The sequence below is a fragment of the Kogia breviceps genome, chromosome 1 (genome assembly GCF_026419965.1).
Source record: "Kogia breviceps isolate mKogBre1 chromosome 1, mKogBre1 haplotype 1, whole genome shotgun sequence".
In the NCBI taxonomy this organism is placed as follows: domain Eukaryota; kingdom Metazoa; phylum Chordata; class Mammalia; order Artiodactyla; family Physeteridae; genus Kogia; species Kogia breviceps.
Window position 1 is genome coordinate 174,146,004 of NC_081310.1, and position 15,988 is coordinate 174,161,991.

The 15,988-nt window shown below is 37.9% G+C and overlaps 1 protein-coding gene across 2 annotated transcripts in view; it reads left to right on the top strand.

The window, feature by feature from the left end:
* KIAA0319L (KIAA0319 like) overlaps positions 1-15,988 on the top strand; it is a 110,422-nt gene that overhangs the window by 59,280 nt on the left and 35,154 nt on the right. For both annotated transcript variants that reach the window (XM_067011716.1, XM_059046827.2), the window contains exons 4-5: positions 10,131-10,374; positions 13,724-13,825. In XM_067011716.1, coding sequence (XP_066867817.1) covers positions 10,131-10,374; positions 13,724-13,825 — 346 coding nt within the window. The remainder of the gene's footprint in view (positions 1-10,130; positions 10,375-13,723; positions 13,826-15,988) is intronic.

The window sequence follows — 15,988 nt, forward strand, 5'->3', positions numbered from 1 at the left end:
CACAGTATATTGTTACTTGTTTTGCTTTAAACAGTCAATTATCTTTTAAAGAAATTTGAAAATAAGAAAAATATACACCTAGTTAGTTACTATTACCAGTGTGCTCTTTAGTACTTTGTATAGATTCAGGTTTCCGTCTGGTATCATTTTTCTACGTCTTGAAGGACTTCCTTTATCATTTCAAGTTGTGTAGGTTTGTGGTGATAAATTCTTTCAACTTTTGTATGTCTGAAAATTCAGTATTTCACTTTAGTCTTTGAAAAATATTTTCACTATTTAAGTAAATCTAAGTTGGCAGGGATTTTGTTTTTTTGTGGGTTTTTTTGTTGTTGTTTTCTGTTTTTTTTTTGCTTTCAGTACTTTAAAGATATTAAATTATAGCAATCTCTTCTTGCTTGTGTTTATTGAGAAATCTGCTGTAATTTTTACATTTGTTCCTCTGTGTATAATGTGTCTTTTTTCTCTTGCTCCTGTTAAGATTTTCTCTTTATCACTGTTTTAAGAAATTTGATTATATTACTACTTTTAGTTTTATGTTTCTTATACTTGGAACTTGTTGAACTTCTTAAATCTGGGTTCAATGTGGGTTTACAGTTTTTAATCATATGTGGAAATTATTTCTTCAAATATTTTTCTGTGCTTCCTTCCTTTTTAAAAAAATTTTTTTAAAATTAATTTATTTTTGGCTGCGTTGGATCTTTGTTGCTGTGCGTGGGCTTTATCTAGTTGCAGCGAGCGGGGGCTACTCTTTGTTGCAATGCGCGGGCTTCTCAATGTGGTGGCTTCTCTTCTTGTGGAGCACAGGCTCTAGGCGTGTGGACTTCAGTAGTTGTGGCACGTGGGCTCGGTAGTTGTGGCTCATGGGCTCTAGAGAGCGCAGGCTCAGTAGTTGTGGTGCATGGGCTTAGTTGCTCCACAGCTTGTGGGATCTTCCTGGACCAGGGATTGAACGCATGTCCCCTGCACTGGCAGGCGGATTCTTAACCACTGAGCCACCAGGGAAGTCCCTGTGCTTCCTTTGAGAACTCAATTAGAAGCATTTTGGCCCCTTGAACTTGTTCTACAATTTGCTGATGTTCTGTTTATTTCTTTTCAGTCTTTTTTTTCTCTGTGTGTTTTGTTTTGAATAGTTTCTGTTGATATGTCTTTGAGTTTTCTTCTGCATTGTCTACGTTGCCATTAAATCTCTTACAGTGTATTTTTCACCTTAGACACTGTAATATTCATCTCCAGAAGCTTTATTTGGGTCTTTTAAAAATATATCTTCCATGTCTCTACTTAATATATGCAGTCTGTCCTAAAGCTTTTTGAACATATGGAATCCAGTCATAATAATGATTTTAATATCCTTGTAGAAACATGGGATTCACCTTAGATTTTTTTTCCTGAAGCCCAAGATACATTTCAGCTTCATAAATATTAGATTCTTAATATTTTAAAATCCATCCCACAGGGGGAATTTCCAGTAATGGTGGAGAGTAAAGCAGTCTCTTGAACCTTCCCACAGATAATAATTATAAAATATGTAAAAAATATACTTAAATAAAGTGGAAAGTATCCAAAAGCAGAAGGAAGCTAGAGGAGAGTTTACTCTTGAAAAACAGTAGCTGGAAATGATAAGAATTGTGAGTTTGCAGCTTTTTAAAATTTTTGCCTGAGGACATTCATCAAACCCCATAGCAGAGGAAAGTGGCAGTGGAAAACCTCAGTTTTACTTTCTTATGGTGGCAAAGAACAGAGTTCAGGGTAGAAAAATTACCTGGAAACATAAGGGGAGGAGCTCTTGAAAGTTAAAAAAAAAAAAGAAAAACACAGAAGAAGGTGAAACCCATAACCTGACTATAAACCCCACTAAAATCCCCTGGCTGAACCTCTAAACTACACCTACATGGAGAAATTCCAGAGGGCCTGGTGAAAAAGCATACAGAGATCAGAGAGGCAGAGTCCTGTCTTTGAAAGACAGAACTTAAACCAGGTGAACTCTGTGAGTTTGCTGCTTTTTTAACTGAATTCATTACCCAACCATGGGTAACTCAGGTGGCAGAAATCTGATGTCTTATTTACTTGAGGTATCAGAGGACAGACTCTAAGACTGAAAAATTAGGGCATAATCTCAATCAGAACAGGCCCTGAATGTGAGTATAATCTATGGCCAAATTCTTGGCCAACCACCAGATTCACAAGAAAACCTACAGGGGACCAGGCTGAAAAAGTAGCTGCAAGAATTACAAAGAGATATCAGTTGCTGCACATTGCAGAGGAAGCAAACTCTACAGATTAAATCCAGATAAGTTACTTGCCTGCTAGGAAAAATACAGTGGCATTGGTGTAAAGGTAGACTAAACCAGTGAAACAGAATAGACTCCAGAGAAAGACGCACACAAATATGGCCAGTTGATATGTCCAGACAATTCAGTGAGAAAGGATAATCTTTTCAATAAATGGTGCTGGAACAATTTGGATAGTGATATGGAAAAACATGAACCTTGACCCTTACCTCATACAATACAGAAAAACTAGCTCAAAATGGATTGTAGGCCTAATGAGCTAAAACTATAAAACTTGTAGAAGAAAACAGGAACACATTTTTGTGATTGCATCAATAAATACATAAATAAATAAAGTCATTAACATCAAGAACCATAAAAGTAAGAACTGATAAATTGGAACTCATCAAAATTACAAGCTTTTGCTGTTTAAAAGACACCATTAAGAAGAATGAAAAGGCAAGCAACAGACTGGGAAAATGTATTTCCAAATTAAATACCTAACAAAGGACTTGTTTCTAGAATATACAAAGAACTCTTGTAACTCAGTTAGAAAACTAATAATGAAACAAAAGGATTTCAACAGATAGTCTACCAGAGAAGTTATACAAGTGTCCAGTAAGTACATGAAAGGTGCTCAACCATCATTCACCATTAGAAAAATGCAAATTAAAATGGCTAAAATTAAAAGACTTATAACAAGTTCTGGCAAGGTTATAGAACAACTGGAATGCTCACACTGGTGGTGGGACTATATAATGGCACAACTTTGGAAAATTGTTTGGCAGTTTTTTTAAAAGTTAAAGGTACATCTTCCATGACCAAGCATTCTACTTATAGATATTTAACCAAGAGAAATGAAAGGATATGTTCATACAAAGACTTGTAGAGGAATATCTATAGCAGCTCAATTTGTCATAGCCCAAAGCTGGAATCACCTCAAATGTCCAGCATTGCTGAACGAATAAATATATTTGTATATTCAAATATATTTGTATATTTTATTTGTATAAATATATTTGTATATTAACTTGTAGCATTCAGTAGAATGTTACTCAGCAATTGTAAGGAAAGAACTGTTGGTACACACTGCAACAGATTAATAGCAAAATAATTTTGCTGAGTGAAAGAAGCCAGACCAACAAAAAAAGTATGTACTGTGTGATTCCACTTATATAAAATTCTAGAAAATGCAAACTAATCTATAGTGATAAGAAACAGAGCAGTGGTTGTTTGGAGGTGAGAGTGGGGAGGAGAAGTGACTACAAAGGAGCATGAGGAATCTTTGGGAGTGATGGATATGTTCATTGTTTTGATTGTGGTGGTGGTTTCATAAGTGTACATATATGTCAAATTTTATCAAACTGTATACTTTAAATATGTTCAGTTTACTATGTCAATTATATCTTCATAAAGTTGTAAAAGAATGGACAATGATTTGAATAAACTTCAAAGAAAATATATGTCTGGCCAATAAACGTATGAGAAAATTTTCAACCTCATTAGTCATCAGGAAAGTACAAGTTAAATCTCAGTGAGATAACATGAGAATGACAAAAAAAGAAAAAAGAAACAAGACCAAGAATACTAAGTATTGGAGAACTTGTGGCACAGCTGGAGCTCTCATACATTGCTTGTGGAAATACAAAATGGTACAGCTTCTTTGGACAATAGTTAACCAATTCTTATAAAGTTAAACATATATGTAATTATCAATAAATATTTCTAAGAATTTACCCAAGATAAATTAAAATATGTTTACAGAAACATTTGTATTCTAACATTTATAGCAGCTTTATTTATAAGAGCTGAGAACTGAAAACAACTTAAGTTTCCATCAGTAGATGAATGGATAAAGAAATTTTGGTATATCTCTATAATGGTATACTACTCGGTAATAACAAGGAGTGAACTATTGATATACTGATATGAATCTTAAAAATGTTATGTTGAGTGAAAGCAGCCAGAAACAAAAATAGTTTGTATATGATTCCTTTTATATGAAGTACAAAAAAAGCCCAAACTAGCTAATGGTGACAGAAAACAAATCAGTGGTTGTCTGAGCCTGGGGATGGAGGCAGGAATTTACTGCAAAGGGGCATGAACCAACTGTTTTTTAAAAAATATAGTTGACATACAGTATTATGTTAGTTTCGGGTGTATTACATAGTGATTTGACATTTGCATATTTTACGAAACAATATGTCTAGTGACAGACTGTCCCCATACAAAGTTATTACAATAGTATTGATCATATTCCTTATGCTTTATATTACATCCCTGTGGCTTATTTATTTTATAACTGGAGGTTTGTACCTCTTGATCCCTTTCACCCTTTTCACCCCCACCCCTCAACCCACTTCCCTCTGGCAACCATGTGTTTGTTCTCTGTATCTGTGAGTCTTTGTTTCATTTGTTTATCTGTTTTTTAGATTCCACATATAAATGAGGTCATATGATACTTACCTTTCTCTGTCTGACTTATTTCACTTAGTGTAATACCCTCTAGATGTATCCATGTTATCACAAATGGCAAGATGTCATTTTTTTATGGCTGAGTAATATTTCATTGTATATATAATACCACTTCTTCATTCATTCATTCATCTATCAGTGGACACTTAGGTTGCGTTCATAACCTGGCTATTGTAAGGAATGCTGCAGTGAACATTGGTGTGCATATGTCTTTTCAAATTAGTGGGGTTTTTTTTTAACATCTTTATTGGAATATAATTGCTTTACAATGTTGTGTTAGTTGCTGCTGTATAACAAAGTGAATCAGCTATATGTATACATATACCCCATATCTCCTCCCTCTTGCATCTCCCTCCCACCCTCCCTATCCCACCTCTCTAGGTGGACACAAAGCATGGAGCTGATCTCCCTGTGCTGCAGCTGCTTCCCACTAGCTATCTGTTTTACATTTGGAAGTGTATATATGTCCATGCCACTCTCTCACTTTGTCCCAGCTTACCCTTTCCCCTCCCCATGTCCTCAAGTCCATTCTCTATGTCTGCATCTTTATTCCTGTCCTGCACCTAGGTTCTTCAGAACCTTTTTTTTTTTTTTCAGATTCTATATGTATGTGTTAGCATTCAGTATTTGTTTTTCTCTTTCTGACTTACTTCACTCTGTTTGACAGTCTCTAGGTCCATCCACCTCATGACAAATAACTCAATTTCGTTTCTTTTTATGGCTGAGTAATATTCCATTGTATATATGTGCCACATCTTCTTTATCCATTCATCTGTCGATGGATACTTAGGTTGCTTCCATTTCCTGGCTATTGTAAATAGAGCTGCAATGAACATTGTGGTGGTACATGACTCTTTTTGAATTATGATTTTCTCAGGGTATATGCCCAGTAGTGGAATTGCTGGGTCATATGGTAATTCTATTTTTAGTTTTTTAAGGAACCTTCACTTCATACTGTTCTCCATAGTGGCTGTATCGATTTACATTCCCACCAAGAGTGCAAGAGGGTTCCCTTTTCTCCACACCCTCTCCAGCATTTATTGTTTGTAGATATTTTGATGATGGCCATTCTGACCGGTGTGAGGTGGTATCTCATTGCAGTTTGATTTGCATTTCTCTGATGATTAGTGATGTTGAGCCTCTTTTCTTGTGTCTGTTGGCCATCTGTATGTCTTTTTTGGAAAAAATATCTGTTCACGTCCTCTGTACATTTTTTTTTTTTTTTTTTTTTTGCGGTATGCGGGCCTCTCACTGTTGTGGCCTCTCCCGTTGCGGAGCACAGGCTCCGGACGCGCAGGCCTAGCGGCCATGGCTCACGGGCTTAGTTGCTCCGCGGCATGTGGGATCTTCCCGGACCAGGGCACGAACCCGTGTCTCCTGCATCGGCAGGCGGATTCTCAACCACTGCGCCACCAGGGAACCCCGCTCTGTACATTTTTTAATTGGATTTTTTTTCTATGTTGAGTCGTATGAGTTCTTTGTATATTTTGGGTATTAAACCCCTTATCAGATGTATCATTTGCAAATATTTTCTTTCAGTAGGCTGCCTTTTCATTTTGTTGATGGTTTTCTTTACTGTGCAAAAGCTTTTTAGTTTGATGTCGTCCCATTTGTTTATTTTTGCTTTTGTTTCCCTTTGCCTGAGGAGACATATCCAAAAAAAATCAATATTAATATTATGTTAAGACCAATGTCAGTATATACACTACCATGTGTAAAATAGATAGCTAGTGGAACCTGCTGTGTAGCACAGGGAGCTCAGCTCGGTGCTCTGTGGTGACCTAGATTAGTGGGATTGGGGGGGTGGGAGGGAAGTCCAAGAGGGAGGAGATATATATATATATATATATATATACACACACACACACACACACACACACACACACACACACACATACATATAGATGATTCACTTTGTTGTACAGCAGAAACTTACACAACATTGTAAACCAACTATACCCCAATTAAAAAAAAAAAAAAGACTGAGGTCAGATAGCTGACCGCCTGTGTTTTCTTCAGGGAGTTTTATGGTTTCAGGTATTACATTTAAGTCTTTAATCCATTTTGAGTTTCATTTTATATGTGGTGTGATTAAGTAGTCCAGTTTCATTCTTTTGTGTTTAGCTGTCCATTTCTCCCAACACCATTTATTGAAAAGGCTGTCTTTTCCCCATTGTATGTTCTTGCCTCCTTTGTTGCAGACTAATTGATCATATAAGCATGGGCTTATTTCTGGGCTCTCTATTCTGTTCCATTGATCTGTGTATCTGTTTTTGTACCAGTACCATATTGTTTTGATTATTGTAGTTTTGTAGTATAGTTTTAAGTCAGGGAGAATGATACCTCCAGCTTTGTTCTTCTTTCTTAAGATTGCTTTGGCTATCCAGGGTCTTTGTGTTTCTGTACAAATACTAGAATTATTTGTTCTAGTTCTGTGAAAAATGAATGTTTTTTGTTTTGTTCTGTTTTTGATAAGGATTACATTGAATCTGTAGATTGTTCTGGGTAGTATGGTTATTTTAACAATATTAATTCTTCCAGTCCATGAGCATGGGATATGTTTACATTTGTTTGTCATCTTCAGTTTCTTTCATCAATGTCTTTTTTTTTTTTTTTTTTTGGCCACACTGTGCTGCATGTGGGATCTTAGTTGCCTGATCAGGGATCTAACCCATGCCCCCTGCATTGGAAGTGCAGAGTCTTAACCACTGGACTGCCAGAGAATTCCTATCAATGTCTTTTTTTTATCCTCATAATATTTATTTATGTATTTATCTATTATTGAGGTATAGTTGATGTACAGTATTGTATAAATTTCAGGTGATTCACAATTTTTAAGGGTTATACTCCATTTATAGTTATTATAAAATATTGGCTATATTCCCTGAGTTGTACAATATATACTTGTAGCTTATTTATTTTATACATAGAATACATAGAATTTTGAACCTCTTTATCCCCTACCCCTATCTTGCTCCTCTCCCATTCCCTCTCCCCACTGGTAACCACTAGTTTGTTCTCTATATCCATGAGACTTTATTTTTTGTTATATTCACTAGTTTGTTTTATTTTTTAGATTCCACATAAACGTATAAGTGATACCATACAATATTTGCTTTTCTCTGTCTGACTTATTTCACTTAGCATAATACCCTCCAAGTCTATCCATGTTGTTGCAGATGGCAAAACTTCATTCTTTTTTATGGCTGAGTAGTATTCCATTGTATATATATATATATACTGCATCTTCTTTATCTGTTCATCTGTTGATGGGCACTTAGGTTGCTTCCATGTCTTGGCCATTGTAAATAATGCTGCATTGAACATTTTGAATTTGTTTTTATGGATGTATACCCAGGAGTGGAATTGCTGGGTATGGAAATTCTATTTTTAGTTCTTTGAGAAACCGCCATACTGTTTTATACAGTGGTGGCCCCAGTTTACCTTCCCACCAACAGTGTACGAGGGCTCCCTTTTCTCTTTCATCAATGTCTTACAGTTTTCAGATTATAAGTCTTTTACTTCTTTGGTTAGATTTATTCCTAGGTATTACATTATTTTTGATGCAATTGTAAATGAGATTGTTTCCTTAATTTATCTTTCTGATAGATCATTATGAGTGTATAGAAAGGCACCAGATTTCTCTATATTAATTTTGCATCGTGCAACTTTATTGAATTCATTTATTAGTTCTAATAGTTTTTTGGTAGCATCTTTAGGATTTTCTATGTATAATGTAATATCATCTGCAAACAGTGACTGTTTTACTTCTTCTTTTCCAGTTTGGATTCCTTTGATTTCCTTTTGTTGTCAGATTGTTGTGGCTAGGACTTCCAGTGCCATGTTGAATAAAAGTAGTGTGAGTGGGCATCCTTGTCTTTTGTTGAGTATGATGATGTTGGCTGTGGGTTTGTTATATATGGCCTGTATTATGTTGAGGTATGTTCTGTCTGTAGCCAGTTTTAGAGAGTTTTTATCATAAATGGATGTTGAATTTTTGTCAGGAGCTTTTTCTGCATCTATTGAGATGATCATATGATTTTTATTCTTCAGTTTGTTAATGTGCTATATCACATTGAGTGATTTGTGGATATTGAATCATCTTTGCATTGCTGGGATAAATCCCACTTGCTCATGGTGTATGATCCTTTTCATGTAATGTTGAATTTGGTACGCTAGTATTTTGTTGAGAATTTTTGCATCTGTTCATCAGTGATATTGGTCTGTAATTTTCTTTTTTGTGTGTAGTGGCTTTGTCTGTTTTTGGTATCAGGGTGACACTGGCCTTCTAGAATGAGTTCAAAAGTGTTCCTTTCTCTTCAATTTTTGGGAGTATTTTGAGAAGGATACGTGTTACTTCTTCTTTAAATGTTTTGTAGAATTCACCTGTGAAGCTCTCTGCTCCTGGACTTTAGTTCACTGGGAGTTTTTTTAATTACTGATTTAATAATTTCATTACTAGAAATTAATCTGTGACATGAACCAATTTTTGTGGCTGTTAGAAATGTTCTCTCTCTTGATTGTGGTTACATGGGTGTATACACTTGTCAAAACTCATTGACCTAGGGCTTCCCTGGTGGCGCAGTGGTTGAGAATCCGCCTGCCGATGCAGGGGACACGGGTTCGTGCCCCGGTCCGGGAAGATCCCACATGCCGCGGAGCAGCTGGGCCCGTGAGCCATGGCGGCTGAGCCTGCGCGTCCGGAGCCTGTGCTCTGCAACGGGAGAGGCCACGGCAGTGAGAGGCCCGTGTACCACACACACACACACACACACACACACACTCACACACACAAAACCAAAAAAATAATAAATAAAAAATAAAATGCATCTCAGGACTCTCTACCTCCAGAAGGTCTTTATTTATTTATTTAAACCATCCTTCTTCACATGCTTCCTCTCTCCAAGAAAGAGAAGTACTCTGATTATGTTTCTTTGGTTCAGTCATAGCTCTTATAGGTATATTTACCATTTTGGCTTATTATGTTTCTAGTCCTTTCTTCCCCACTAGATTGTGTACTTGTTGAGCACAGTGATTATGTTTTAATTGTATTTTGGATCCCCAGGCCTGTTTTATAATAGTTGCTTAATACATATTTGTAGAAAGACTGAGTATAAATATTAAGTAAGAAAAGAAGGTAGAAGTATACATAGTGTAATTATTACTACTTTGTTTTAAGCAAAACTCTTCGCATAGAAAGAAAATACTGGGAAGATTTATATCAACATTTTAACACCATTTTGGGTGGTGAGATTAGTTTCTTTAATATTTTTGACAGTTTTGCATTTTTCAAAAAAAATTTTGACATGCAGTTATTTCATGAGACATGACCTAAAAAACTGGCTGTATAACTTTTGCCTATTCAAATGAATTTTTGCATTTCTCTAGGTCCACAACACAGATACAATTTCTAATCCCTTAACCACAGCTCTGACTGCGAAGATTCCTGGCTGGTCAAATGTATCAGTTCAACCTGAGGCATCAGAGGACCCGGGTGCTACTCCTAGCATTCAGCAAGTAAAAATCCCTGGGAAAATCACGATTGCTACCCCTCTGCCAGTGGCTCCTTCCTACAGTTATGCCACCCCTACCCCCCAGGCCTCTTTCCAGAGCACCTCAGCACCATACCCAGGTGAGGCCCTTTTCTTCTGTCCTTGGAGATAGGATGGGAAAATAGAGATTTTGATCAAAGTGTTCCCTTTTCATGGAAAGAAAGGAGGGAGGTATGACTTTTAAATACTGTAGGTTAAAAAATAATAATAATCCTGTTAATGTCCCTGTAATCATAGGACTTGGTCTCTCAATCCTTTTTTCAATAAGCTCCAGCCTATGGGTATTTTGAGGCTCTTTCCAGAGCCAAATTCCACTGTGCCTAGATTCAATTAAGTAATGTTCAAGGAGCCAAGCAAGCAGAGGCCACTGGGAAGAAAGAGTCGGATCTGTATAACTGTTTGCCTTCTGAATGGGTGATTGTGGGTCAGATATTTGTGTCTGTGATTTCGATAGCATCTTTATTTTTATTTTTTAAATATTTATTTATTTAGGCTGTGCCATGCAGCTTATGGGATCTTAGTTCTTTGACCAGGGATCAAACCGGGGCCACAGCAATGAAAGCACCGAGTCCTCACCACTGGACTGCCAGGGAATTCTGCATCTTTATTTTTATTTATTTATTTATATTTTTTGTGGTACTCAGGCCTCTCACTGCTGTGGCCTCTCCCGCCGCGGAGCACAGGCTCCGGACGTGCAGGCCCAGCGGTCATGGCCCACGGGCCCAGCCGCTCTGCAGCATGCGGGATCCTCCCGGACCGGGGCACGAACCCATGTCCCCTGCATCGGCAGGCGGACTCTCAACCACTGTGCCACCAGGGAAGCCCTGCATCTTTATTTTTAAAGCAACTCATAGGAAGGAGATTTATACACAGTGTTGCCTTAACAACAAGTCTGCTTCATAAGTTCCGTTCTAAGGTATTAGGAGGAAATGCTTAATCCTTCATAAGTTCCGTTCTAAGGTATTAGGAGGAAATGCTTAATCAAGGGAACTTAGTTGATCTTTATCCCCTGAAAAAGTCAACAGGGTGGGGCTTCCCTGGTAGCACAGTGGTTGAGAATCCGCCTGCCGATGCAGGGGACACGGGTTCGTGCCCTGGTCCGGGAAGATCCCACATGCCGCGGAGCGGCTGGGCCCGTGAGCCATGGCCGCTGAGCCTGCGCGTCCGGAGCCTGTGCTCCGCAGCGGGAAAGGCCACAGCAGTGAGAGGCCCGCGTACTGCAAAAAAAAAAAAAAGTCAACAGGGTGAAGCAAAGCCAGTGAAAATGATTTTTTGCCAATTTTTAATTTCCTAAGGTTTCCTTCAGTGGTAATGTAACATAAAATTTTAGTGTTTCAGTCCTGAGGCACTAAAGTAAAGTATTCAGGCAGAATGGTTGTAATTTTTGGTGTAATTGTGAAAGTTTTGGGCTGCGCTGTATTCTTTTTCTTTTTAATAAATTTATTTATTTATTTTTGGCTGCGTTGGGTCTTTGCTGCTACATGCGGGCTTTCTCTAGTTCCAGTTATCAGGGGCTACTCTTCATTGTGGTGCGTGGGCTTCTCATTGAGGTGGCTTCTCGTTGCAGAGCACAGGCTCTAGGCACGCAGGCTTCAGTAGTTGTGGCACGCAGGCTTAGTTGTTGTGGCTCACGGGCTCTAGAGCTCAGGCTCAGTAGTTGTGGTACACGGGCTTAGTTGTTCTGCGGCATGTCGGGTCTTCCCAGACCAGGGCTCGAACCCGTGTCCCCTGCATTGGCAGGCAGATTCTTAACCACTGCGCTACCAGGGAAGCCCTGCGCTGTATTTTTGACCATTATACTTTCTCTAAGTATAGTGATTTCCTTCTTTCTTTCTTTTCTTTTTTCTTTTTTTTGAAAGTTACTGCAGCAATTCTTATTCCACCTCCTGGAGTGTCTAAATGCTGAAGCTTCCGTAATGGATGGTTTCATTTCTCCCCAAGTTCAGTGTTCCCAAGCAGACAGATAAATCTCAAATTTCATATTTTTCTAGGAAACTCTTTTCACCTTCCAGTCTTGGAATATGGGTGAACCAGCCAGTTGTTTGCTTTAAGCTCTCTAGTTCCTAGGTCTCATACCAAGTGAACAATTATTGTTAGAGAAATAAGATTTATATAATCAGTGGTTCTCAGCAGCCTGTAAACATTTTTTGCTGTTACAACCATGGAGGAGGGGTGCTACTGACATCTAGTGGGTAGAGACTAGGGATACTACTAAACATCTTACAGTGCACAGGACAATCTCCCCCCATCCCAACCCCAACACACACAAAGAATTGGTCCAAAATGTCATGGTCCAGAGAATTGGTCCAAAGAATTGGTCATGCCATAGTTGAGAAGCTTTGACATGTATGGAATAGCTGGTGAAAAGCAGAAATATAGTATCTAGATATTAGGTGATATGGATGTTCCAAAAATGCTAAAGTAGTTCAGGAAGTAGATCAGTTCAAACTGAAATTGTCTGGGAAGATTTTTTGGAGAGAAGCCTGGCTTTTAAGCTAGAAACAAAGTACTGTATTTATAATGAAGTAAGCACACACCCCAATTGAAGAAAAAAGCTTTAGCAAAGTCCCCAAGAGTAGACTTCTGTGGAGCACAAGAGGGAAAATGAGTATAACTAGAGGAAGAATTGGGTGGAAGGGTGAGATGATGTGATCAGATGATGATGGATCTCTGATGCCAGGTTAGGAATTTGGACTGAAACATGGTGTGGGAGTGGGCGTCTTAAGTAGGAGAGTATCATGGTGGGTGAGTATTTTAGAAAAATTCATGGTGATGGGTGTTTTAGGGAGACAGAATGGATTAGAATGGGGAGAGCTAGCAGAGGGAAGACCAGTTAAGATTCTTGGAATTATCTAAGTCTATGGCTGTATCAATTGAAATGGAAAGAAAATTAAGGCTGGCCTTGCGGCCAACACTTGCCTTTTCCTCTAGGAACTTTATATATGTATTTTATTAGAAAGTTATGTATCAGCATAAAGATGATCCTTGAAACAGAGTTGAACTCTGTTTATTGAATTCTGTGCAAAGTACTGTATAAAGAGGGCTTAGGGAAAGATCATAGTTAAAATACAGTGGAGAAAAACTCAGAGAGAAAAGAAGAAAGTGGAATAATATGGTGTCATGATAACCACGAGTTTTAAGATGGAGGCAGTCGGCAGTATTAGATACCACAGAGGTGAAGGATGAGGGTTGAGAAACAGCTATTAGATTTGCTAAGAAGCAGTTTGTGGATGACCTCTAAGGATCATTTTTGGTGGAAAAGTGGGGGCACAGTCATGTTTCAGGGGATTAGAGAGTGGGTAAATAATGAGGAAATGAAGGCAGTAGCTGAATATTGTTTATAGAAGAAATTTGGCCACAAAAGGAAGGAGAGAAATGAGATAGTCTGGATCTAATTTCTTATCTCTTGTGTATTTTCTTCATTTCCAGTTATAAAGGAGCTGGTGGTATCTGCTGGAAACAGTGTCCAGATTACCTTGCCTAAGAATGAAGTTCAGTTAAATGCATATGTTCTCCAAGAGCCAGATGCAGGTAAAACATCCACTTATATTTGTGTAATGTTTTAATTCATAATGGAATCTACATACATTTAGTCTCTGTAAAAGTCCTATGAGAATAAGATATAGCTTGAACATGCACAAATATTTATGTGATATGAGAGGCAGTATAATGTTTGAGATCATGGGCTTTGATGTCAAGGCTGGGTTCAAATCTGAGCTCAGCCAGTCATTAGCTGAATGATTTTAAGCAAATTATTTAACTTCTCTAAGTTTCCATTTCTTTCTCAGTAAAATGAGGATAATAATTCCTACTTTATAAGGTTACTTTAAGGGCAAAATGAAATGGTATAATGTACCTATATACCTCAGTGCCTAGCACGTAACTGATGCTCATTAAATGTAGATTTTATTATGACCATTTAAAACTGAGACTCAGGTTAACCTGTTTATTTTGGCCAAACAACTAGTAAGTAGCACATATAGAACTTGTAGAGAAGTTATTCAAGACTACTACTAATACAGATTTGTCACATTAAAAAAAAAAGACAAAGCCCAATGTAATATACAATATTCAAATTTATAAAAATATATAAATTAGGGGATGATTAATTTATTAAGAAAACTTTTGTAATGTGTGCATCCCTTTAACCTTTGAAGCACATGTTAATATACCAAAGTTTGACTTATAAACATGTATTCTCTTAAGATTATCTGTGACATGAAGTGAAGCATATGTTGATGGAAAATGATTGCATTGGCTTTGTGTTAACTCTCATTATAAGGTTAGTCAAGTAGCTCTTTGTAAGGCTAGTTAAGCAAAATGTCTTACTGTATTCAGAATGGGGTCCTTCCATTTTAGGTGCACATGTTTCCAATACAATATCCCTACTTTCTGGGCCTAGTACCAAATAGTGTATTTATGCATAAAGTACTTTTCCAGAACCTAAATGCCCTCTTTGTTCTTTATTTCTGCCCTCACATTGAGTTTTCCTTATCAGTTCATTCCACCTTCTATAGAGAAACATATTCCTTTCCTCCTCTGGTGATAAGTTAAGGTGAATGGATTTGGTGGCCTTTGAAGATGCAGGTAAAGAAAGAACTGCTTTGGGCTTCCCTGGTGGCACAGTGGTTGAGAGTCTGCCTGCCGATGCAGGGTACGCGGGTTCGTGCCCCGGTCCGGGAAGATCCCACATGCCACGGAGTGGCTAGGCCCGTGAGCCATGGCCTCTGAGCCTGCGCGTCTGGAGAGGCCACAATGGTGAGAGGCCCGCGTACGAACTGTTTTGAGTTGCAGTTGCTTCCACTCTTTTGTGAAAGATATCTTGGCTCTACTGTATTTTCTTTTCTAACCCCTATTTGCATATACATTTCTGTGGGTTGATATCACCTTGTATATCAGTATTCCAAAACACATCAGTTCAAAAATAGATTCTTTCAACTCTCCGTTCCCCAGTTTCTTTAGTCTTAATTAGATACACGAGATGGATGGTTTCAAACTTTCAAAGGTTGGGGACGATGAGGCAGGAGCAGCTCTACCTGTTCTTCATCCTTCTCATCTCCTATGGCAGCCCCTGCAGCACCTCTCAGGATCCCTCTAGGGTTCAGAGGCATGATTTGAAAACCACTGCCCTAAATCATTAAAACCAGCATTCTGTCTAACAGACCTATACTCAGTTGTTCCTACCCTTGGGCAAATTCCTGTCTGCAAGGCATAATTCATCCCCTGAGCTTTTCTGTTCTAAGAGTATTGTCATTTGTTGAAATTTGTGTTGCTAGCCTTAGATGTTATAAAATTGTCAATTCCCAAGCTAGTGTGAGTCTGTTTTCTGTGTGGGAACAAAAATTTCGAACTACAGTTCAAGAAATGTCATCTCTTAGCACCAGTCCTACTTCTACTTCTTCTTTCCTGCTCCTCACCTAACCTAACTTCTACAGATACATTTATGAGAGCTGCCTGGGGCTGACAACTGGCCAAAACAAAGCTAGTATTCTCTGGAGGAAGGAAGAGTAATAGATCTTCTATCTCAGGCTTATAAAGTAAAATCTAGTCTTAAGACTGTTTGGAACTAAGTTCTGGTGTTAACTATAACTTTTGAACTCATGAAGTAAGAAAAAGGTGACCATTCTCTGTAAGCATTTGAGACTTCTTTTTTTTCTCCCTTTTATTTTTCCCTTTTTGGGTAGTAAGTTAAAT